This window comes from Podarcis gaigeae (assembly GCF_964106915.1).
Source record: "Podarcis gaigeae genome assembly, chromosome: 17".
NCBI classification, from domain to species: Eukaryota; Metazoa; Chordata; class Lepidosauria; order Squamata; family Lacertidae; genus Podarcis; species Podarcis gaigeae.
In genome coordinates, this window is record NC_139694.1 from 3,560,261 (window position 1) to 3,585,308 (window position 25,048).

A 25,048-nucleotide genomic window follows, 5' to 3' on the forward strand; every position below is an offset into this window, starting at 1 on the left:
CGCACACACATTTTCCCTTACTTTTTAGGAGGGAAAAGGTGCGTCTTACAGAGTGAAAATATGGTACTTAATTCATTCCGGAGGTCCGTACTTAACCTGAAACTGTTCTTAACCTGAAGCACCACTTTAGCTAATGGGGCCTCCTGCTGCTACCACGCCGCCGGAGCCCAATTTCTGTTCTCATCCTGAAGCAAAGTTCTTAACCTGAAGCACTATTTCGGGGTTAGCGGAGTCTGTAACCTGAAGCGTATGTAACCTGAAGTGTCTGTAACCCAAGGTACCACTGTACTCAGAAGTAGGTCTCAATTGTTTTCAGTGGGGCTTAGTCCTAGATAAATGCATGCCCAAATCACTTGAAAACAAAACCACAGACATTGTGAACACACTTTAAGAAGAGAAAGCCAGGCACAGGTGACACTCCAAATATAGATTTCTTTTTAATACCTTCCTGTCCCACACTTGGCAGCCGACGACAAGCATTTCTCATAATGGGTGGAGCTAAGAAAAGGGAGGGACGTGTGGCACTAACAATGCTACTGAGGGGGTGGAACTGGAGAAAAAAGTGCCCTCCGGTGAACTGCGGTGGTCTGTGCTCACGTCTTGCCACCTGGACGCAGGGCTCCGTGGCTCCTTCGAACAAAGCCGGTTCTCCTTCCCCACCACATCAGGACCCCGCCGTGGGCACCACCCCCCTCCTCTGCCAATATGGTGAGAAACACAAGGACCTAAAAACACCCCTTGGGTCCTGGGGAGACACGTCGAGTTTTGCTTAAAAATCCGGAGCCCAGCAAACGCTTTCGCCGCCGTTTCATAGGCCGAGCTCCTGGAAACCCCGCGCTTCCTGAGCTCCCAAGGTCCGTACCCCGGGCTCCTGTTCTCCACTGTAGAGGTATAGGTTTTCCCCACCAGTCAGTGAACACCGCCGATCCTTCTCGGGGCCGTCTTCCTGCTCAGTGCCATCCAGAGAGTGGCGCCTCTCCTGCTGCGCCGCCAGCGGCAGGCGCGAGTGGCGTGGGCTGCTGTGCGGGGACGGCGCCGGCGTCTCGTCGATGAAGGTGGTGATTTCGTCGCGGAAGAAGCAGACGCTAGACCCCGAGGCAGGTCCCCGGGACACCAGCCCGGCTTCCAGGAACTGCCGGAGAGTGGTGAACTCGTCTTCGGGAGGCCGGTGGCGCCGGTTGTGGTGGTGGTGGTAGCTGCGGAGCTCCGGCAGCAGGAAGCTGGGGACGCCTCCGTGTTTGTGAGGGGTAGGCACGCGGATGTCGTCGGATGAGGACCACTTGTGGAGGAAGGAAGGCGAGGAGCGGTGGGAGGAGAAGATGTTGGTTTCGTCGTGGGACATCCGCCGGGAGAGAGGGACCTGGAAGGAAAGAAGGAGGTGAGAGACAGTGGGCAAGGAGGTTGGATGGCATGCAATATATAGCCTTTTTTCCTCTCAGGTGGGTGCTTTTGCCATTCTAAGAGAACAAGGGAGGCGTTCATAGTGAGTTCCAGCACCTCTTTTTCGAGAAAAATAGCACTGGGTAGATCCAATGGCAAATATATATATAGAAAGAGAGAAAACACAACACAGAGCCAAGGACTTGCCAATCAGAAGGTCGGCGGTTCGAATCCCCGCGACAGCGTGAGCTCCTGTTGCTCGGTCCCTGCTCCTGCCAACCTAGTTCGAAAGCATGTCAACGTGCAAGTAGATAAATAGGTACCACTCCAGCGGGAAGGTAAACGGCGTTTCCGTGTGCTGCTCTGGCTTGCCAGAAGCGGCTTAGTCATGCTGGCCACATGACCTGGAAGCTGTACTTCAGCTCCCTCGGCCAATAAAGCGAGATGAGCCCTGCAACCCCAGAGTCGCTCATGACTGGACCTAACGGTCAGGGGTCCCTTTAATTTTACCTAGTGCCAATATTTCTGATGCACTTTCCTCGAGTTCTGCGACTATGCAAATTTCATAGAAATGTTTTGGGTATGTGAGTCTTAGTGAGCGACACACACCTGCCCCGTAACACCACTTTGTAAAGAAAATGTGACACCGTAACACCACTTTGTAAAGAAAATGTGACACACCCCTGGCTTTTATAGTTTTGTTTTACCTTATGTGCTTTTGGGGGCTATAAAACTTCCAAAACAGAGAAAGAAAACCCAAGTGTTCTACTAACACAGATTCGTGGTCCTGAATTGTGTTGGTGGGAGAGTCTGGAGTACATTTTGGCTGCTCAGTTCATACTTGCTCTGTTTTTCCTTTTTAAAAATATTTTTTATTAAAGATCTTCTTGATTTACAAACATATGTGCATTGTCTCTTTTTTCATGCTGTGAAGTCTTTTCTACAAATCAGTTACATTGCTCTGTTTTCTAAGGAGAGAAGGGGACAATAAAGCTGTCCTCACACTCCTAAAGCAAAGCGATCTCTCAGCTCTCCCTCAAATGTTCACCCCTACATAAATCTCCTCGTTGGTTTTCCCCCCTGTGGCGTACCCATAAATAATGGTATCCCCACCATTTGTGGGTACACACACAGACCAGGTAATGTGTGGACTGCACACTACAGTCATACCTTGGGTTAAAGTCGCTTCAGGTTGAGCGTTTTCAGGTTGCGCTCCGCGGCGACCCAGAAGTAACGGAACGCTTTACTTCCGGGTTTCGCCGCTTGTGCATGCACAGACGCTCAAAATGACGTCACACGCATGCGCAGAAGTGGCGACCCGCGCATATGCGGGTTGCGTTCTGCTCTGGATGCAAACAGGGCTCTGGAACGGATCTCGTTCGCATCCAGAGGTACCACTGTATTATGACCTGCAGTTGATAGTGCAGTTGACCCACTATGGATCCTGTCCGCTTAATATGCCAGCGCCTGTCTTTGCATGCAGGGGAAGTCCCTAACTCACCAGCTACCCTCACCTGGTTTAGCCAGTCAGTCAAAGCCATTTCCTGGGGTGTGGCTGCTGTTGCATGCTGATGGCATCTAGGAGCCACTTCTAGGAGGGCTGAATGCAGGGTGAGGACCAAAGGTGGACAAACTGCCCCAGAAGGGGCATGATGTGCCCCCCCCACCAGAGGTACTGCCCCTTCCCTAACACCCCATACCCTTGGGTAAGTCCAAACCTTCTCCCTTTTCAATTCTGGGTGGGTCTGCTTGAGTTCTGCTCCCTAGCATCTCAGGGAAGAGGGCTAAGGAAACCATCTGACTCTGCTAGGTAGATCCAGTTGAAGGCAACATCATGACAGAGGAAATTTTCAGTGAGCAACGTAATTATTATTATTATTATTATTTATTTATTTATACCCCGCCCATCTGGCTGAGTTTCCCCAGCCACTCTGGGCGGCTCCCAATCAAATGTTAAAAACAGTACAGCATTAAATATTAAAAACTTCCCTGAACAGGGCTGCCTTCAGATGTCTTTATAAAGATAGCCGCTTATTTCCTTCACATTTGAAGGGTGTTCCACAGGGCGGGCACCACTACAGAGAAGGCCCTCTGCCTGGTTCCCTGTAACTTGGCTCCTCGCAGCGAGGGAACCGCCAGAAGGCCCTCGGCACTGGACCTCAGCGTCCGGGCTGGATGTTCGGGGTGGAGACGCTCCTTCAGGTATACTGGGCCATTTAGGGCTTTCAAGGTCAGCACCAACACTTTGAATTGTGCTCGGAAACGTACTGGAAGTCAATGCAGATCTCTCAGGACCAGTGTTATGTGGTCCTGGCAGCCGCTCCCAGTCCCATAAATGTGTTAAATAAACAGAACATTGGTTTGTACATTTCAAATGTTGGCAGGCGTGATCTGGTCATGTCCCAGACCGGCAGCCAAACCCTCGCACCCCGAAGAAGGGGACTGCCTACCTGCAGGTAGTGCACCCTGTCATGGGGCAACAACATGTGATGCACTGGCAGCAGCTTAGCATCCCTGGGATCCCGTTTCATAGATGCAGCACCATTGGCATCAAATCGCACTTTGCAGATCCTCCCGTCACCGTAATCGTCACCAGTGCCATCTAGAGGACGACAAGAATGTCTTTGCCACATTTTCGCTCCTCCTCCTTGTTCCCCACCTCAAACAGACAGAGGGCAGACCTATGCAGGCGTGGAACATCTGGATTCTTGCGCTTTGAGGAGGCTAGAGTGTTCATTTGTGGCGAGCTGGTTTTCTAAGCGGTTCGTCACGACTGTGGCATCTATTGCCGCAAGCCTGTAATGAGCTGGGCTTGCATGTCAAGTTTCCCACAATGCAGCCTTGCTTGTAATCTGCGCTTATGGGAAATAGCTTGCCATTTCTAGTTGCCTACGTGCACAAGGAAAACCCGTGTGGATTTGACCATGCCACAGGGATGGTGTGAAACCACTGTCACTTCTATTGGTGCCTTTAAAGGAAACACCATCTGGATTTTGGACAGAGATGCCATAGTCATTGGGTATGTTACTTAGGAGCATTGGGATGGGCAATGCAATGTACTTGATTCCCCTCCCCCCCCCCAAAAAAAAATTCTAGGAATCACTGTTTAAGTAAGAGGAAACAGACCGTCTTACGCATAGCTGTCAAGCATCCCTTATTTGGTGGGACAGTCCCTTATCCCAGCGCCATGTCCCGCTGCTGTCCCTTATTGGTGATGTCCCTTAAATAAGCTACTGAAGCTAATGGGGCCCTTTCTATGTCCAGCTGTCCTTTGTCAACAACAAATTGTTGCTGTTTTTTGTGTTGAATATATGCTATATGGTAATTTATGGACCTAATAGGTATCTAAAGCCATTTGCATGCAACAAAATATGTACCGCATTTTTTGCACCATAACACTCACTTTTTTCCTCCTAGAAAGTAAGGGGAAATGTCTGTGCGTGTTATGGAGGGAATGCCTACGGATGGCATGCCTACGGATTTTCCTCCTCTAAAAACTATGTGCGTGTTATGGTCGGGTGCGTGTTATAGAGCGAAAAATACGGTATTTTATCAAAGTAATTGTTGATCCCTTATTTTGGCTGCTGATCCCTTATTTTTGAGGCTGCTGGTCCCTTATTTTCAAATCTGTAAGTTGACAGCTATGCTTACATTTAAAGGCAGAGCCAACATTTTTAGTTTGGTGGGGGGTGTTTAAAAGTGGCCTTATCCTATTAAGTTCAAACACACACATTTCTCTACTGGAATAAGCTTTGAAAGCACTTTTCTACAAAGATGGTGAAAGTGACTGAAGTAACATCCAGCCTGCATCATGAAAGTTTCAATCTGGAAGTAAAATTCAGCAATGTTGCAACAGGTTTTTTAAAAAGAAAGAAAGAAAGAAAGAAAGAAAGAAAGAAAGAAAGAAAGAAAGAAAGAAAGAAAGAAAGAAAGAAAGAAATGTGATTGTTTGCCTAAGATGATGAGTGGAGATATAAACAAATGAATGTACATGTGCTACTTTAAAACAAAAATGTGATGCATGAGAGTAAGGGCAAAACTGATGGCCGACCCGTTATGCAGTGTGTTGGGAGTATATGTCTGTAATGAAAAACCAGACTTACACCTGTGACTGTTGTTTGTCTCTTACATGACTCTTCACTTTTATATTCATTTTAAATAATGAAGATGGGTTCAAAGCCTTTATCTCCTAGTTGGTCCACTGAGAGGTCAAGTGATATAATCTGACCCGTGGTTTTAAAGATAATAAACTCTGGGAAGGGAGAGCAGCAGACAGAGCGGGACACAGCTTACCTGCTCAAAGCCTTCAGTACCATGCACCACACTGTATTTCTTTTCGAATTATTTGCATCAATCTATGTAAGCTAATGTGGGTAAAACCTCAGCGCCTAGGGCTTGCCGATCGCATGGTCGGCGGTTCGAATCCCCGTGGCGGGGTGCGCTCCCGCTGCTCGGTCCCAGCGCCTGCCAACCTAGCAGTTCGAAAGCACCCCCGGGTGCAAGTAGATAAATAGGGACCGCTTACCAGCGGGAAGGTAAACGGTGTTTCCGTGTGCTGCGCTGGCTCGCCAGATGCAACTTGTCACGCTGGCCACGTGACCCGGAAGTGTCTTCGGACAGCGCTGGCCTCTTGAGTGAGATGGGCGCACAACCGTAGAGTCGGACACGACTGGCCCGTATGGGCAGGGGTACCTTTACCTTTACCTTATGTAAGCTAATATACAAAAATAACAATGCAAACCTGTGTCCTCTTTTGCCTCTTTTTGTGATGCATTTCCCTTTTTTGGTGATATGATAGTATTGCCTCAAGAAGAAAACCTCTGCAAACACATTTTTTTTCTTTGCCTCAATACATCCAGTTTTATCTGCCTATACCTACTGCTATTAAAACTGCTTGATGCTTTTAATGCCGTTTTTCTAGTATTTCAACAGCAGCTGATGAAATCACCATGAGCGAACACCAATTTAACTAACACCAATTCTGGCTCATCTAGAAGATGAACCCATTTTGTTTTAACCATCTTCCATTAGCTAGGGACTAGATTGGCTGCGACGCTGGATGATCTGTGATCAGATCTATGCTGTTTTGAAAAAGGTAGATGTAGCTGCAATGGGGGGACGGGATAATATGGTATCTGTATGTTTTCCACTGTGGGGATTTAGATTGGGGAAAATGTGTAGGGGGGGAGGATAAACCCCTGAACCCTCATTTCTGCAGCCCCACTCATGCCTGTGTTTATTTTTCAAAATGCAAACAAATATGGGAAATTCAGTCATAGATCTTCTCACTAATTTGCCCCCAATTCCAGCTGCAGATCCCACAAAGCGTTGCCCATTGTTCTTTTTCCATCCCCACCCTCTCCAGAGTTTTGCCACTTCCTCCAGCTATAGAGAGAGAATGCAGAAAGAAAGAACACAAAAGGGTGTTTAAGGAGATAAATGAAATCACTGGGTTAAAGGTGACCAAAAGTCCTGAAGTAGCATTATTATCAATTTACGATGGGGTGGAAGGTTCGCAGGCTATGAAGGACTTGCTCATAAATTTATTGACAGCTGCACGAATTATTATAGCCAGGAAGTGGAAGAGGCAAGCAGAATATAAAATGGAAGAATGGTATAAAGAGGTGTGGGATATAGCAATTAATGATAAATTAACACGTGCTATTAAGGCAAGATGGGAAACATGCAGGAGAAATGATTTTGAGGAAATATGGAAGGTATTTGTAGAATTTGTACTGTTAAAAGGGAAAGGGGTCAAACCATTGCAAGAGGTGTTGAAATTTGGGGAGGTTGGATAATTACAATGGAATGGTCTCGGGGGTGAGATGCACATTTTTATTCTTATTTATTTATGATTATTACTTTGTCAATAATAATAATTTTTAAAGAAAGAATGTATAAAATGTAAATAAATGTATAAAATATAAATAAAAGAATGAAAACGAGGGGGGGAAACCAGCCATACCTGAAGAAAGAAAGAAAGAAAGAAAGAAAGAAAGAAAGAAAGAAAGAAAGAAAGGAAGGAAGGAAGGAAGGAGGAAGGAGGGAGGGAGGGAGGGAGGGAGGGAAGGAGGAAGGAAGGAAGGAAGGAAGGAAGGAGGGAAGGAAGGAGGGAAGGAAGGAGGGAAGGAAGAAAGAAGGAAGGAAGGAAGGAAGGAAGGAAGGAAGGAAGGAAGGAAGGAAGGAAGGAAGGAAGGAAAATACACAGAGCCTCCTCTAGCGTAGAGAGAACATGGGACTGGAGCAGCTCACCGTCTTCCCCGTCTTCCTCTGACATTATTGCAACGCATTGCTCCCACACAGTACGGACGTCGGCCCGGTAGCGTTCGCAGGACCAGATGAAGGATGGCAAGAGCAGCGTCTGCACCATGGAGCACCAGAGCACAGCCAACACCATCCAGGTGGGAGCCGTGTCGTAGCGCAGGCTGAAGAAGCTCACCACCTGAAATCAGAAAGGAAAGGAGGACGGGGACATTGTGAGTAACAGCTATAGTGATGTATGGAAGTGAGAGCTGGACCATAAAGAAGGCTGATCGCCGAAGAATGGATGCTTTTGAATTCTGGTGCTGGAGGAGACTCTTGAGAGTCCCATGGACTGCAAGAAGATCAAACCTATCCATTCTGAAAGAAATCAGCCCTGAGTGCTCACTGGAAGGACAGATCCTGAAGCTGAGGCTCCAAGACTTTGGCCACCTCAGGAGAAGAGAAACTCCCTGGAGGGCACAAGGAGAAGGGGATGGCAGAGGACGAGATGGCTGGACAGTGTTCTCGAAGCTACCAGCATGAGTCTGACCAAACTGCGGGGAGACAGTGGAAGACAGGAGTGCCTGGCGTGCTCTGGTCCAGGGGGTCACGAAGAGTCGGACACGACTAAACGACTAAACAACAACATTCACAGCTAAGTCTGGAGACAGGTCCCCCCCACCCAATACACACAGAAGAAAAGCTGAAGAAAGTGCAATCACAGTTCATGATGTTTACATTTACCCAAGCAGCAAGACTGCTGCACTGTAGCATTCAATGCCCAATGCTACCTACCAGCAAAGGGTCCCTATAATACTTGATATATCCCCCCGTCCCACCGCAAAGTTAGTGTAGTATGCAGGAATTTTCTGTACATGCCCCAACTAAATAATGTAGTTTAAAGCAAAATGTCTTTCTCAGGGCCAGCCCACTCATGAGACAAGGTGAGGCGACTGCCTCAGGCAGCAAGATCCACTGGGGCAACAGATCCTGGTGTAAATCTTCATTCCCCCCTTGTTCCTGATACAGATCTTCATTCATCCCTTCTTCCCCGGTGTGTGTGTGTGTGTGTGTGTGTGTGTGTGTGTCACCATTTTGCAGTTCACCTCAGGCGGCAAAATGTCTTGAGCTGGCCCTGGCCTTGCTTCTTAACCCTCTCCCACACACTTATCAAATAACTCAGCTTCATATGCGCATTAGGCTCGTGCGCCATGTTCCTCACCATCATTCACATAATTGGTTTTCATTATGTCACACGACTTGACATTTCCACACCTATATGCTTCCTTTCTTCCACACCTTCGCAAAGTGTTTTAAACATCTGTGTTTTCAGGCATGGGAAAGAAAACTACACAGGACAAATGGTTGCCGTCTTGAGTCTCTGGCTTCTGTGTATTTTGTACATTTGTTTGTTTGTTTGCATATAACAAGCAGTGATCATTTTTAGAAGCAATAGAAATGGAAAGCCACTCACTCGCTTAAAAAAATATTGACTTGTGTTTTGAATGTGCAAATACCGTATATTTTCGTGTATAAGATGCCCACATGTATAAGACGCCCCCCTGTTTTGGGGGACTCCAAATTAAGAAAACACCCCTCAGCACTACCCGTGTACAAGACGAGCCCCAATTGTAAACCTATTTTTTTGGTAAAAAAAAGCTAGTCTTATGCACGGAAAAATACAGTAAATAATGCCATTATAAATAAACAATTGCTTGCATAATCTTGCTCATTTATCCATTCCATTATGTTAAATCATGTGAACTATGTTACGGAATGTACCAGACAAAGCTAATACAGTGGTACCTCGGTTTAAGAACAGCCCTGTTTACGAACAATTCGGTTTACGAACTCTGCAAAACCAGAAGTAGTGTTCCGGTTTGCAAACTTTACCTCAGTCTAAGAACGGAATCCGAACGGTGGAAGGGCACCAGCGGTGGGAGGGCTCATTAGGGAAAGCGTGCCTCAGTTTAAGAACAGTTTCGGGTTAAGAATGCACTTCTGGAACAGATCAAGTTCATAAACTGAGGTACCATCATACAGTGGTACCTCAGGTTACATATGCTTCAGGTTACAGACGCTTCAGGTTACAGACTCCGCTAACCCAGAAATAGTGCTTCAAGTTAAGAACTTTGCTTCAGGATGAGAACAGTAATTGTGTTCCAGCGGCGTAGCAGCAGCGAGAGGCCCCGTTAGCTAAAGTGGTGCTTCAGGTTAAGAACAGTTTCAGGTTAAGAACGGACCTCTGGAACGAATTAAGTACTTAACCCGAGGTACCACTGTATTCAGAAATAATATTGAGTTAATTGATGGTAGTTTTGGAGCAGATTAAAGAGAGGTTTGTTTTGCTTCATGGTGTATCATTTCATAAGTGTGATGTTTGTTAACATTTTTTGCCTATAATAATAATATAATAATAATTTATTATTTGTACCCCGCCCATCTGGCTGGGTTTCCCCAGCCACTCTGGGCGGCTTCCACAAAGACCCAAAATGCACTAATATGTCATGCATTAAAAACATCCCTGAACAGGGCTGCCTTCAGATGTCTTCTAAAAGTCTGGTAGTTGTTGTTCTCTTTGACATCTGAAGGGAGGGCGTTCCACAGGGCGGGCGCCACCACCAAGGAGGCCCTCTGTCTGGTTCCCTGTAACCTCACTTCTCGCAATGAGGGAATCGCCAGAAGACCCTCAGAGTTGGACCTCAGCATCCGGGCAGAACGATGGGGGTGGAGACGCTCCTTCAGGTATACTGAAGGTATGCTTCTTGGCATATAAATTACACTGAAATCAGGGCTAGCTCAAGAAATTTTCGCACCTGAGTCAAACTACAAAATGTAGGGGGGCATGGAAGAAGGGTGAGTAAAGATCTACAGTGGTGCCCCGCAAGACGAATGCCTCGCAAGATGGAAAACTCGCTAGACGAAAGAGTTTTCCATTTTTGAGGTGCTTCGCAAGACGAATTTCCCTATGGGCTTGCTTCGCAAGACGAAAACGTCTTGCCGCTAAGCCGCTAATAGCCGCTAAAAGCCATGCTTCGCAAGATGAAAGAATTCGCTAGACGAAAAAACTCGCAGAACGAATTAATTTCGTCTTGCGAGGCACCACTGTACATGGGGAACCTGGAAAAAAGCAACAGCGGGTAATTCATTCCTTGGAGACCAGATCTGCTGCCACTATCGTTCCTGCCACCTGAGGCAGCCTTGCCTCATGGATGGACTGGCCCTGATGAGATTTCTATATGTTCTAAAGTAAACTGGGAAAATCCATATTGGGGTTTACTGGGGCTGCTGAAAAGATGGTGGATTCTCCCGCTCAACAGAGCAGCATTTAAACTCTCTGGTTTCTACACTAATTTTCCATGGCCGTTGTAGAGAGTTTCCCTTAACTTTTGTTTGGGCTGTGTGAGACGGTGTCTCTAGGCTGTGAGAGGTGCCTGCGAAATGCAGCTGGTAGCTGAAAGTGAAATATTTTTGGCAGAGCTCCTGCATTAACATGGGAGTCATTCCTAACATTAATGGAAGCATTGTAACTTGTGAGCTAGTTCACATACCTGCCTCACTCACAGCAGAGACTTTATTCTGTGCCTGGTGCTCACTGCAAAAAGCTCATTCAACTAGTTCACCACAGGAGGAATTGAATTTGTGCATCTCGGTGCAATCAGATCAATGAGCTGAATGCTGACTCGCAGCATTTCAGCTTCCGCTCATGGCAAGTGTCAGGCAACTTGATTCATTGCAAACAAGCACTAACACAGCACTTTAAAAACTAACAAATGCTAATCGTTGCTAGAATAATGTAAAGAGCAATGGCTAATCTGGACTTTGTCTTTGGGCATAGGTATGCAAACTTAGGCCCAATCGCCTTCTAAATCCAGCCCGTGGACGGTCCGGAAATCAGTGTGTTTTTACATGAGTAGAATGTGTCCTTTTATTTAAAATGCATCTCTGGGTTATTTGTGGGGCATAGGAATTCATTCATTTTTTTCTTCAAAATATAATCTGGCCCCCCACAAGGTCTGAGGGATGGAGGACCCGCTCATGGCTGAAAATGTTTGCTGACCCCCGTCTTTGGGAAACTACGATTTTCAGCAACTCCACCATTCTAAATCACAAACTAGGTGTGGAATGTGGTTACACAAATGTTACCAAAGTAGTGCATCAAAATTCTTGTTCCCCAGACCTTTGTGGTCTTTTTATTTAAAATGTACGTGTGTGTGTGTTTTAATTTGCAGTCCATATATTCTGCTACTGTGCCAGACAATTGTAGATATTCTAACTGCTAAGCCCTGGAAACCACGTGCCCCAGTAGTGCTCTTAGATTTGCTAACAGTTTCTGCTACTGAAGAGAGAGAGAAAAGATCATTAGAAGCTCTGTCTGACAAGGATTCTAGGGACCTTTACTGAAACCAACAACTGCAGTCCTGTCTCTTCCTGCCAATCTCATGAACAGTCATACTCCTCCTATTCCTGCTGCCCCCAGAACACCGGCTAGAGAAGCAGTTCTGGGCTTTATACCCATTCAACAGGGACCCGAGAGAACATTTTATGAAAAGGTTTGCTCTGAAAGGTCAGGACTTCTGAAAAAGTATCTGAGGGCAAACGTTGCAAAACTGATTTTCTATCTTGATGCTAGCTATTTGTTTGTTTGTTTGTTTTTGAGTTGAAAACATTATTGCAATGCATGTTTGTATCTTAGAAGTGCATACACACAAGTTTTGATCACACTCCCCAGAAAAGGAAAGAGCCAGACTCCTAACGGAGCTGCACCTACGAAGGCCATCGGGCAATGCAAATAAGTGAGGCTCAGCCTCCAATGGGATACACTTGAGAGCAGGTCGAACCCGCTTCTTGCCCAGATGACTGGGGTCACCAAGGCAGGTTTAGCGCCCGCCCCGTGGTGCCCCATGGGATACGCCTCTTTACTTCATTCCGAACAATAGTTCCCATTCACTTATATAGAGGAAAGTGCTGCTCGTGGGGCCACAGCTAAGGTCAGGGCACCCTCTAATTCTAGCACACGCTGACCTATCTTCCACTAGACAAGGATGCTCCAGAATCTCTCACCCCAGTTGCCTGTCCTTGCATCCCCAGTGCTCCTTGTACTATAAAGGACTTCCCTCCCCACACACCCATGCCTTGTGTCAGACCTGGTGCCAAAGGTCAGCTGGCTTGGGCATTGGCCAAGGGCCCCAGGAGCTCCAAAGGGCCCTGCTGTGCTGCCACTTAGCATCCTTCCCAGGGCCGGATTTAGGCTGGATGAGGCCCTAAGCTACTGAAGGTAATGGGGCCCTTTATATGTCCAGCTGTCCTTGTCAACAACAAATTGTCGCTGTCTTTTGTGTTGAATATATGCTCCCCCCCCCCTTTGCACATGCAGAATGTAAAAAAGGGTAAAGGCAAAAGACCCCTGACAGTTAAGTCCAGTCGTGAACGACTCTCGGGTTGCGGCACTCATCTCGCTATACAGGCTGAGGGAGCTGGCGTTTGTGCGCAGACAGTTTTTCCGGGTCATGTGGCCAGCATGACTAAGCCGCTTCTGGCACACGGAACACCGAAACCAGAGCAGTGCATGGAAACGCTGTTTACCTTTCCACCTATTTATCTACTTGCACTGGCGTGCTTTCAAACTGCTAGGTTGGCAGGAGCAGGGACAGAGCAACAGGAGCTCACCCCGTCGCGGGGATTCGAACCGCCAACATTCTGATCGGCAAGCCCAAGAGGCTCAGTGGTTTAGGCACAGTGCCACCCGCATCCCTTTGTAGAATGTAGGCACCATGTATATAGAAATGAGCAAACCAGTGATATTTTAGGGAGCAGGCTAGCAGGCGGGGCCCATTACTTACATCATAGGAGCCTACACAACACAAAACACTGTTGCTTTATGTAGGTTGTATTTTATTTGTTTTTTGTCTTATATATTGGAAATGTACATCCAGGGGTTTTTTCCCTTTAAATTTTTTGGGGGCCCCCAAGAGAGGGGGGCCCTAAGCTGTAGCTTGTTTAGCTTATACGTAAATCCGGCACTGATCCTTCCCACCAGGCCTCCAGGGCTGATTTCAGTGCAGGGCAGACAGCGCTGCCACTTTCAAATGGAAGCCAAACTCGGCTCCCATCTTTATTTTATTTTTTTAAAGAGATATTTATTAAAATTTTACAACAAGAGAAAAAAATTACATAGTAAATAACAAGTAAAAACAGAAAAATAGAAAAGATACAAAAATACAAAGACAAAAAAATACATAATACAAAAATAAGAAAAGGGGAAAAAAAGAAAGTAAAATACAGTTAAAAACAAATCAATCTTTTCATACCTTATATTTCATTTACTTATTTCCCTGACCTCTTCACACCTCCCTTTTTTGTATTCCAATTCAAATATTTAGTTCAGCAAATCCTTTCCCTCTTTGTTTTTATCTTAGTTCTATATCTTAACCCATTATAACTTTAAATTTTCATCTGTTATCAATCCATTTTTACATAATCTTTTTAACCTTGTTGCTAAAACCACTTCATTTCAATTCAACATCATTTTAACATTCATTGATTTTACAATGTTTCTGCAAATAGTCTTTAAATTTCTTCCAATCTTCTTCCACCAACTCGTCTCCCTGGTCCCGGATTCTGCCAGTCATTTCCGCCAGTTCCATATAGTCTATTACTTTCATCTGCCATTCTTCCAGGGTGGGTAGATCTTGTTCGGCTCCCATCTTTAGTGGCTGCTCAGCGTGTTTAATTATACCAGAAATGCAGTACCCCAGCCTATACAGCCATAACATCTATATATATATTTATGGAACTACAGTTCCAGTAGGACCAAGACTACGGATAGGTCTTCCCCTGGCTGGGAAGCCTAATGACAACCCCTGTGCCAAGTCTAGCACCAGCTTTGCATTTTGCTAATGTACAACAGGCTCCTTCCGCAGCAGAACTATGACACTTGGTGCCTGCTTGGTACTCTCTGCAGGTCCAGTAGACAGGGCCTGAGGACAGAGATTGCATGGCTGTGTGTGATGTGTGTGCAGTCACCGAAGCATGTAAGTTAATTTGTCAAGGGGTGCCAAAAGAGATGGACATCAAAGCTCAGAGAAGCTGAACAGGTGGGGGAAAAATAGCTTAGGTACCTATGATATAATCCACAAGTCCTTTAGGCTGCCTGTTGTTTCAAGATAACGTTATTTCAAAGTATCAAAGGCCCGCGTTTCAGAAAATAGCATCTCTTTACGTGTAGGTATTTGCTCCTTTCTTAAAGGTTCTTTTGATCTGCCAATCCTAACAGGAACTGGGGAGCCAGGACAGAGATTATGCCCTCTAGAGGCTAGTTGGAGGAGTATATAAATGCAACCTGAGGCTGGAAACAGATGGTTTTCTTCAGTTTTTAAAGCAAAACAGCACATGCACTGCGCCTCGTGGTGTACGCATCTCACTCTTGTCTTTGGTAAGCAGTTTTTGTAAATTTCTTCAGTTCTTCAAAATCCCCCTAAACCTAGATCAGAGGCAATGGCGGGACACAATAATTGTGTGCGTACATCAAGGTCTAAACCACAGAGCCTAGGGCTTGCTGATCAGAAGTTTGGCGGTTCAAATACCCGTGACGGGGTGAGCTCCCGTTGCTCGGTCCCTGCTCCTGCCAACCTAGCAGTTCGAAAGCACGTCAAAGTGCAAGTAGATAAATAGGTACCGCTCCGGCGGGAAGGTAAACAGTGTTTCCGTGTGTTGCTCTGGTTTGCCAGAAGCGGCTTAGTCATGCTGGCCACATGACCTGAAAAAACTGTCTGTGGGCAAATGTTGGCTCCCTTGGCCTGTAAAGCGAGATGACCACCACAACACCAGAGTCGTCTGCGACTGGACTTAACTGTTAGGCGTCCCTTTACCTTTAACTTTAAGAACATGAACAGATATTTTTTAAAAAAATAATAATAATGTATAAGCAGGTAAATGAAATGTCTTTGTAGGCTTGCCAAAACAAAAACAAAGCTGCCAGACCCTAGACTGCCAAGGCGCTCTGTGACTTCAGAGCAGCTAAACCAATGGCAGGTGGAAGGGCGAGATGACTGCCACAACCCCTGAGTCGTCCACGACTGGACCTAATGGTCAGGGGTCCCTTTACCTTTACCTTTACATCAAGGCCAACAATGCCTCTGTCGAACTATGCTCATTTTTCTCTCTAAAATGAGGCAGGGAGGTTGTTGACTTTCTAAAACTGTGGTTTTCAAGCTATGTTTCAGGGAACACTGATGTTCCTTGGAAGCTAACTGGAGATTCCTCATTGAGGTGATCAATAATGGCAAGCAGGGTTCTCTGAAAACACCCTGTGCATCGCTTCTGATCTTCCCTTGTGACGCTTAGATGCAGTGGAGTGTTTTGGGGTGAATTCTAGTAGACACATTGCAATGGGGAGGGCTAAGAGACTTGGCCACATGCCCCACATGAGTTATGTCCCCAAATCCTCTGCAAAATACAGGGAGCCCATGTTGGAGTCCCAAAGGTTCACTGCAAACATGTCAGTGCAGAAAGTGTTTCCTAAAGGTTCAAAGTCAGGAAACTGATGTTAGCATCTGTCTGTCTCAAGAGACAATGGAGTGCACCTCCAGGGGTGAAGTCAAACCAAAGTGACCTCCAAGGGGTGCAAGCTTGGGCGGTGCATATGGAGGTCCTGGGCTACCCGTATGGCAAGACCCCCCTCTCAGACTCACTTATGTGGACAAAGAAAAGCAGAGCAATAGGTCTGGCACTAGCTTGTCTGCAGGAGTTGCCAGAAGGAGGTGTGCAAGGTGCCATCTGGCTTAGGGGATCAGTGTAGGGCTTACTCCATAGCCTTTTCTTCAGCCAAAGTTATTTCCCAAAGCAGTGGAGGTTTAGGATTAGAGTTTCCTTCTCCTAGATGGGCTACCTTCCCAGGTTGATGAGCCCCATCTGCCCCTCATTTTCCTTTGCAGCACATACAGTAACCGCTTTCTTGACCTTTGGACCCATTATTGTTCTCAATCTGCTGAGGCCAGTCTTCGCATGCAGGGGAAGTCCCTAACTCACTAAAGGTTTGAGACCCATTGGCTACCCTCATCTGGTTTAGCCGGCCAGTCGAAGCCGTTCCTGGGTGTGGACACTCTAGCATGCTAGCAGCTTCTAGGAGCCACAGGTGAGAGAGTGCAGAGTGGGACCAAAGGTGGACAAACTGAAAAAGTTTTTCTTTTTATGTAGCAGTATTTTTTTAAAAAATGGTGAAGACTCAAAATGGAACATTTGAGCCCTAAGGTGAATCTTTCAGACACAGGTATGAGGATGTTTCAGACAGAGAGTTATGGTGGAAATTGTTTCACAACCTTTAGAGTGGTATACGTGACCAGTACCCACAAAGGAATGACCCTCTAAATGGAAAATGGGGTGAAATTAATCTGGTGCTCTTGAAAGGGTGTATTTTACAATGAGGTTGAGACCAAATTCCTCAAGTACCCTTAGATAACCTCTGTGCTGTGTCACCTTTTGACATAATAAATGTCAACCAAATAGCTATGGGTGTGACCTTATATTAAGCTCTTATCCAAATTTAGGGCTGGACGTAATTGCACTTTTTAACAATAAAATGTAAATTGAAATTCAAAGGTGGACAAACTACCTCAGAAGGAGCATGATGTGTCCCCCCACCAGAGGCACCACCCCTCCCCTAACACCCCATAGCACTGCTCTAGGACAATGGAAAAGAGGAGGAAGGTGTATTTCTTACCAAAATGGGCACCCCGGTCAGTGTGTCGTAGAGGAAAACGATGGCACTGATGAGATTGGTCATCTGCATGGAAGTCTTGGCAGATTCAGACCCATCCAGCGACGACCGCCGTTTGCCCCTAACGTCCTCCACCACGATAGTTGGCACGTTGAAGGTGTTGTGAGCTGAAGACGGGCAAGCAGAGGTGGCTTCCTCCGCTCTCAGGTGGTGGCATCTATGGTGCCTTCGGTGAGCCCACAAGGTCTGGTAGAACGTGATGCCCACGCAAACCAAGCCCATGACGATGCCTCCCAGGAGGAGCAGGCTGAAGCACACGCCGAAGCCCAGGCCTATCTTGCTGACGATGAACTGGCAGCCGCTGGCATAGTACCGCTCCCCGTTGTTGTGCCAGCCAATGGAAGGCAGCGTGGAGAGAATGAAGGACACCATCCAGATCCCCATCACGGCGTGCAGGGCCTGCTTCTTGGCGTTGCTCAGGCGGTAGTTGACAGGCCACCTTACCATCCACATCCGGTGGTAGGACAAGGAGGCAACGGTGAAGCACGTGGCCAAGGCCAAGGTGTAATAGGTGGAGACGAAGACCTTGCAGATGCTCTCGTTCCAGTCGTAGTCGGAGGACTCGCGGCGCAGCTGCACCACCGCATAGGTGGTGAGCGGCACGGCAGCCATGAGGATGTGGGTCCCTGCCAGGAAGCACAGCAGAAGCTCCAGGGGTTTGTGCTTCTGCTGCTTGGCTGTGATGCTCAGGATGATCCAGGAGTTGGCCAGCAGGGCAAGGAGCCCGCAAGCCAGCCACCACAGCGAGTTATTGTGCAGGGTAGCCTTTGAGAGTTCCTCCATGGGGCTGCTGCCTCCACCGCGATTCATTGTGCCTCCTCCACCTTGGGATCTGGAGACAGCACAGAGGAGCATGCACAAGGCAAAGGGGTGCCTGTCTCATCTACTTCCGGGAGGAAATAGGAGAGAACTGTAGAAGGAACGTCCGGAAGGTAGTGCCATGAGGGGGGTCCACTCTCTTAATCCTATTCCTTATTATTCCTTCCTCCTCTGCTCTTTCTGCATTCTTTGTTTTTCACTATTTCGATCCATACTCCCTTCTTTAATTTTTGTCTCACTTTTCCTCTTATATATCTTTTAAATTTATATCTTATTTTAATTTTGTTTACAGAACACAAAGAAACTAGCAAAAGAAGACAGAAGGCTGCAACCTGTATGTTCCCCTCCTACTACCTTTAAAAGTTATGTACTAACACCCTGCTTTGTCTGTACGGAAAGCTAGTCCACGTATAGTAGCAGGATCCTTATAACTCTTTGCAGCTGTATGCTGGATAATATTGAACAACCTTTTGGAGGATGTCAGCCTATGCCCATTCCTCCTCGATTTTGGGAGGAAATGTAAGACACTTTTCCTCAGACCCTCTGGTCAGCAAAAGTTGCTTTCCTGAATTGCTGGCCTATGTATTTACTGATTTACTGCTAGTTTTAGTGATAGCAGTTTGGCATTTTGTCTATTTCAGCTGTTTTTCTTCGAGAGGCTCTGTATATTTGTGTGGCTGGTTCCCTTGTTGCGTTTTAAACTATTGTTGTAACTGGCTTTATATTTTTTTAATGTTTACACAGCATCAAGTACAGAGGCAGAGGATATACGTTGAAAATAAATAATAAATTTTAAGGAGGTGAGATAAGCAAGAAGCATTTTTATTTACTGGTACTACTTCTTAGGTTGCTTGCTTGCTTGCTTTCTGTCTCCCTCAAGAAAAAGAAATGAAAAGAAGATAACCTTCTCTTAACCCCACACTGCTCTGACTCTCCTGGATGAATAAAGGGTCAATGGGGAAATGGAACGGTGCACAGAATGAAAGCCCTGGTTCTCACAGGGAGAAATACCAGACTTCTGTCACCAAACACCTGAGCTGCAGGCCACTGAGTGTGCTCTCTCTCTCTCTCTCTCTCTCTCTCTCTCTCTCTCTCTCTCTTTCTTCAGTGCCTACAGGACACCAACACCCTCTGCTTCTCAGTGGCTCAGTGTCACCAGAACCTTCTCCTCTTGTTTGGAATCCGTAGGCAGCCAATCAACAACTGCAGGAGGGAATAATCGTTTCCCCAGAGTTCCTTGGTAACTCAAGAGTTTAGAGAAACCTTACTGTAGAAAGAAGAAAAAGGAAAGCGTCAGAAAACAGCTCCATCTCTTCCAGCCTTCTTCCCCACCCCACCCCACCCCTCGCAGAAATCATTCCCAATTCACCAGCCCACGCAATGAGTGTGTATAGCCTAGTGTGCCAAATTTCTGGATCGATAGAACAATGAAATTATATGTCAGGAGTTGAACCACATGGCAGCCACATGTGCCTCTTGTTACCTGCTCTTTTGCACCCCAGGCCGGAATAATTTCATGAAATATGAAAGTATCTGCTGGGAGGTGGGTGGGAAGGGGAGGGTCCTAGTTTTCTCCCTGCCTCTTACAACTCCCCTGTGCTCTGCAGGAGGCAAGCTGAGCCAGTGCCACAGACGGTGGATTTTGTGCCCTGCTAAAGGTGGCCGTGTGGGAGATATGCCTGGCCCCTGAGGCACAACTCACTGGGGAAGTTCTTCTGTGCAAGTCCCGCTGACAGAATTGGGAACAGAGCTCCCACTGCTTTCATCTACATTAAGGCAGAAGAACTTTCCTGGTGATCTGCACCCCCATGTCCATTAGATTATTAGTGGGTGGGTGTGCCAATTGGATTTTCTGCCATGGGCATCAGAATGTCTTGGGCTGTATCTGAACAGCCAGTACTGAAATACCTTGCAGTGGTGGTTCTCAAAGCACTGCTGAGCAGACCCTCATATTTCCCGGTGCTTTTCCTTTTTTGCTTTTCCCGTGATCTGACCAACTGGCAGCCTTGCCTACTTGCTTTTCTCCCGAAGAGCAGAAGTCTGTGCTGTTGCCGCCTAACGATGCCCTTTCATCCAGTCCCCACATGCTGTTTCATTCCTGAGCTCCCACTATAGTTCTGCTCCTCCTCCTCCTCAGTCCTGCCGCACACCCCCATTCTTCTCTTGCCATCGGTTATTTCCCACAGCTCTCTGCCAGTGACCCCCTGACCTCATAACCATCACCCACTGCAGTCCTGTCTCTCTACACGAAGCTCAGCTGATAAACCTCAATCCATCCTGACCCGTGTCTCCTCAATTTGCCCAGTCATGCATTTGGCCTATTTGTTCTTTCTACATGATTGGCTGTAAAATATTCTTCAGCTGCACAGCCTCTCCCTGCCAGGAAGGTTTTTTTTGTTGCACACATGCAGCCTTCCTGGAATAGTTCCAGAGCAAAGGACCACCCAGGAGACTACAGCTTGGCAGGGGGCACTGGTGGCCAGCCTTGGTTTTTAGAGCTATCACTTAGCTTGACCTTTAAAAAAAGGGGGGGAAGCAAATTGCTTCAGTGTCAATTTGTTTCCTCTGAGATAGTGGCAAATTCCATTAACAGTCTATCCATGCTAATTTACAATTCTTGGGAATCACATCATGAACACCTTGTGAAAAAGAGGATCAAAGACTGGCAAAAACATTTACTACAATACCTTATATCAGTGTTATTGACCCCAGTGGCGTAGCGTGGGTTGTCAGCACCCGGGGCAAGGCAAGTAATTTGCACCCCCTAACCCGTGGATTTGTGCCCCCTAACCCTAACCCCCAGATGTTGCGCCCGGTGCGGCCGGCCCCCCCCTGCACCCCCCACGCTACGCCACTGATTGACCCTGGTTGCTAGCCTGGCCTGGAATCCTGTTTTGCTTGCTTGGTGGTGAGCTTTTTGTACAAGCAATGTTTCCACACACACACCCCCCCCAAACAACAACAACAACAACTTGCAGGTGATGTGACAGAGCCATTACTACCCATCATCCAGGCGTTGTTTTTTGCTTCCCATGCTACGGTTTCTGGCTGGGTAGTTTCTGCAGGTTTTTATGATGCTTCAGCATCCGACCATATTTGGGCATCTCAGAAAACTGGCAGGACCCAACATGGGTGTCAGGTGTGTCCGATCACTGTGCCTGTCACTCGCAATTCACGCTCGGCCGTCCTGATGACAGCGCCGGCCACTGCTAATCTGAATGGCACACGGAGGTCTAGCCGGGTCAGCTGAGCCCAGAATGACAACGGGTTCCCTAAACGCAATATGAACAACACAACACCTTTCCCATAACTTCTGGTCAAGGCTCTCAATACTAAGCTGGTTGGCTAAGACCTCACCCTACTGCCTTCTCCTCCTGCCTTTCCTTACCCTGGGATGTGGGCCTGCCTGGTTCTCAGCAAGTGTTATGTTGGCAGATTTCCACCCCCCACGGCGCTTCCTGTTAAATGCCAGCTCCCACCATCCTAGCCGTCTTTCCATATGGGAAGTTCTGCCTGACTACGGAAACAAGTTAACTCACTGGCTCGTGACGGGGAAGAGGCAAGAAAGGAGGGACTCAGAGAGAGGGCAAGATGACCCAGAAATGAAAAGAGACAATAAAAATAAAAGACAAGGTGGGCATGAGAGAAGAAACCTGGCCGAGGCTGGGCCAGGAAGAGCCCCTGCTGTTGCCCTGTGGGGCTCAGGGGGAACCAGGAATAATAAAGATGGGGGGGATATTCCCCACTGACAAACCCCCCCCCCACCAGTCCAACACTATATATCCTTCTGTCTTGGGCAGACCTTGGCCTCAGCTAAGTTACCATGGTTATTGCTGATGAGGGTAGGCCTGGGGGGGGGGGGCAAGGGTGCCAACTTGAATAAAATACGGGGGGGGGGACACACAGGTAAGCCACGTCCTGCAAAATTGATTACGAGGTGGACACACACACATACCATTTGAATGGCAGTGTCTATCAACTTGGGGGTTGCCCTCTCAAATATTTTTTTGGGGGGGAGCGCGAAGGGACCTCGGTTCCTTAGAGTTGGCTCCTATGGGGATGAGGAAGGTGGGGGTGGGCAGGTAGTAAAGGGGAGAGCGGCACAGGCCTGCCGTGCCCTTTCCTGCCGAAGTGAGGATAAGAGAATCTGGCTGAGGTGGGGGCAAAATAATCACCCAGCCGAGACAGATCCGTGCCCACCAGTGGCCATGTCCAAGTCATGAGGAGGGAGATGGTGGAAGTCGGGTCCTTGCAGCCTCAGGCAGGCAGGCAGGCAGAGGCCTCCGTCCTGGGGAGAAGAGGGTCCCTCTGGCCGGGGTCAAGAGCTGCGCGGTCTCCAGCCAAGGCGAAGCGCGCCGTCCATCGCCCGAAGGCGCGCAAGGGCTCCGAGGCGCCCCTAGGGCAGGCTGGGGACCGCGGCGCGCAACCCAGGCCGCCCCTTCCCCGCGGCCCCGGCGGGGAGGCAGCGAGCTGCGCGAGCTGGTCCATCTTACCTCTTGCCGCTTCTGCTGCCATGGCGACCGGAGCATCCTTTGCTGCTGCCGCCGGCTGCGTGCGTGTCTGCCTGCGGGAGCGGCTGCCTCGCTCGCCAGCCACGCCGCTCGCTCCTGCCCGCATCTCGCCTGGAAGTGGCGGCGGCGGCGGCGCTGGCGAGGGGGAGAGCGGGCGGAGGAGAGATCCTGGGGCGAAGGAGGAGGGAGATGGATGGCAGGCAGGCGGGCGGGCAGGCGGCCACCTACCTACCTTAGCTCCCCACCCACCCAAGCGAATCCCGCTTGTGCTTCTCTTAATGGCCGCGGCCCCGGCTCGGCCGCCTGGGCTGGTGCGCGCGTGTCCGTCCCCTCGGCGCGCTCGCTCCCTCCCTCCGTGTCCCCGAGGGAGGTGGCAGCAGCATTATCCCGGCTCAGGGCTTCTCGGGGATTGGAGTCCCTCTCGGGGGAAGAGAAGCAGCAGCAGCAGGAGGAGGAGGAGGAGACAGAGGAGGAGGCGCGCCGTCCGTGCGCCGAGCCCGAGGGCGTTGCGCGCCCCCCATCGCCGCACCGGAGGGGATCCAAAGCGGCCTCCTCGGGCCGGGATGGAGACGCGGGGCCGGGCCCGGGGTAACAGGTGTGACGGCGGCAAGTGGGGTGGTGGGAGGACGACGACAAGGGAACGGAGGCAGGCCCGCTAGAGCGCGCGTCACGTCTGAACGGGAGCATGACAGGAGGTGGGGGTGTTGTGTAAAGCAGAGGAAGACGAATCGGCCACAGGCGGGAAGAGACGTGCACCGCCACCAGGGGCCTGGGGTTGAAATGTGGGGTGTGCGGTCTTGGGGGGTGGGGGTGGATCCGGGGACACGTGTTGGGCTGCTTCGCACGGATCGCGCCTTATCGGCAGGTGTAGACGGTGATGCCAGCGCGCGCTAGCGTCGCCAGAGGAAATGCGGCCCCTGGTGTATCCCCGAGGAGAGAAAAGCTCTTGGGGCACGGAGGCAGCGCAATTTGGAATGGGGAAATGACCTGGCACCCTCGTTTATGTACTACTTTGTGGTTCCCAGAGGAGGCTTTAAAAAAAAACGGTTCTTTTCCATTGCTTTTAATCTGCACTAGCTTTAATCTCGTTTATCGTTGCCATATATATTTCATGCTGCTTTTGTGCTTTGCCGTTGTCTTCTTTTATGGTATTAATGTTTAATCTGTTCTTAACATAGTGGTTAGCCTCCCTGGGAACCCAGTCATATAGGGTGGCCTATAAATACTGGCAATAAATAAATCAAGTGTGGACATCATCTCTCTTCTGTGTAAAACAACAACAACCGTATCTGCTTCCAGACAGAGTCAAACTTGCTGTAGTTCTGTGATCTTGCAGCAGTTGCAGAGGCCACCAAACCCAAAGGCAGCCCAAATCAAATGAGGTTTTTATTCCTTTTATTTGGGTTGGGGAAAGGCATTCTACACTGCCGTTGTCTCACCAAAGCCAACCCAAGACATATTGCTGCCTGAAGCAAAGCAAAGGATAAATGCAGAAGATGACTGTTGACAGGGCAGCATCCTCTGCACCCCAGGGAAGCACTTGAAATTAGGTGCCACAGGGCAGGCTAAGAGGCTGCTGGATGGATTTAGATGAGTAAGGGAGGATATTTTATTTCTTAATTATCCTCCCTCTTTTTCTCACTTTTGTGAGAATGCAAATATGTATTTCAGCAGAGAAAATTACCGCTGAAAATTACCATGCACAGCTTATCTTTAGAAGTTTTTAGGACAAGGTTGCGTAACCTTCCGGAACAATTATTCTATCTAATAATGCTTAGGGAAGACTTGGATCCTCTCCTTTTATATGCTTCCCTCTTAACAAAGAAATCACTCTCAGACAGTTTAAGTAAACCAGAAAAAATAGGAGGTTTACTCACCTTGCCAGGTTTCAACAGGTGCAGTGATGAAAACCAGACAGGCGATAATCCTTAAAAGTTACGAAGGTCCATAGTCTAGTTCAAAATGGAGTGCACTTCCTGGAGAGCTCACAGGTAACCTACCTTATCATAGGTAAGAAGAAGCGTGTGAAGTGACAGGAAGGGATAGAGATCAACCCATTGTCTTTTTCCTGCCACCAGGTTTGGGGATATGACATCATTAGAGTCCTCTCTATACAGTACAGGTTTTGAAACTCCATGGTGCCATTGCTCCTGTTGGTGACTGTCTAGCAATCATGTCTTTGTGATATGGCTGCAGATCGATCCACAGTGGCCACAGATCCTTCAACATCCCTCTGTCATTCCTCACCTCCCAGCATCTGTCACTTGTTTTTTGCAACCCAAAATTTTTATTACTTTTCACAATATTGTAAACAAAC

The 25,048-nt window shown here is 48.1% G+C and overlaps 1 protein-coding gene across 1 annotated transcript; it reads right to left on the reverse strand.

Annotated features, from left to right (window-relative positions):
- Window positions 1-412: 412 nt before the first annotated feature.
- Window positions 413-23,518, reverse strand: GPR162 (G protein-coupled receptor 162). The gene is made up of 5 exons (XM_083719130.1): window positions 22,714-23,518; window positions 17,345-19,487; window positions 7,633-7,822; window positions 3,831-3,982; window positions 413-1,360 (listed from the first exon to the last, which is right to left on the reverse strand). Exons 2-5 carry the CDS (start codon window positions 18,254-18,256, stop codon window positions 809-811), a joined length of 1,806 nt encoding a protein of 601 aa, XP_083575256.1. The 5' UTR covers window positions 18,257-19,487; window positions 22,714-23,518; the 3' UTR covers window positions 413-808.
- Between the last annotated feature and the right edge of the window lie 1,530 nt (window positions 23,519-25,048).

What these genes read in the sequence shown, in the direction of transcription:
- GPR162 (XM_083719130.1), bottom strand. Translation starts at nt 18,256, where the DNA reads ATGCTCCTCTGTGCTGTCTCCAGATCCCAAGGTGGAGGAGGCACAATG. An exon ending in TGACCGGGGTGCCCATTTTG is followed by an intron (nt 7,823 to 17,344) that starts GTAAGAAATACA and finishes TTCTGATTTCAG; the next exon opens with GTGGTGAGCTTCTTCAGCCT. An exon ending in AGAGGAAGACGGGGAAGACG is followed by an intron (nt 3,983 to 7,632) that starts GTGAGCTGCTCC and finishes GTCGTCCTCTAG; the next exon opens with ATGGCACTGGTGACGATTAC.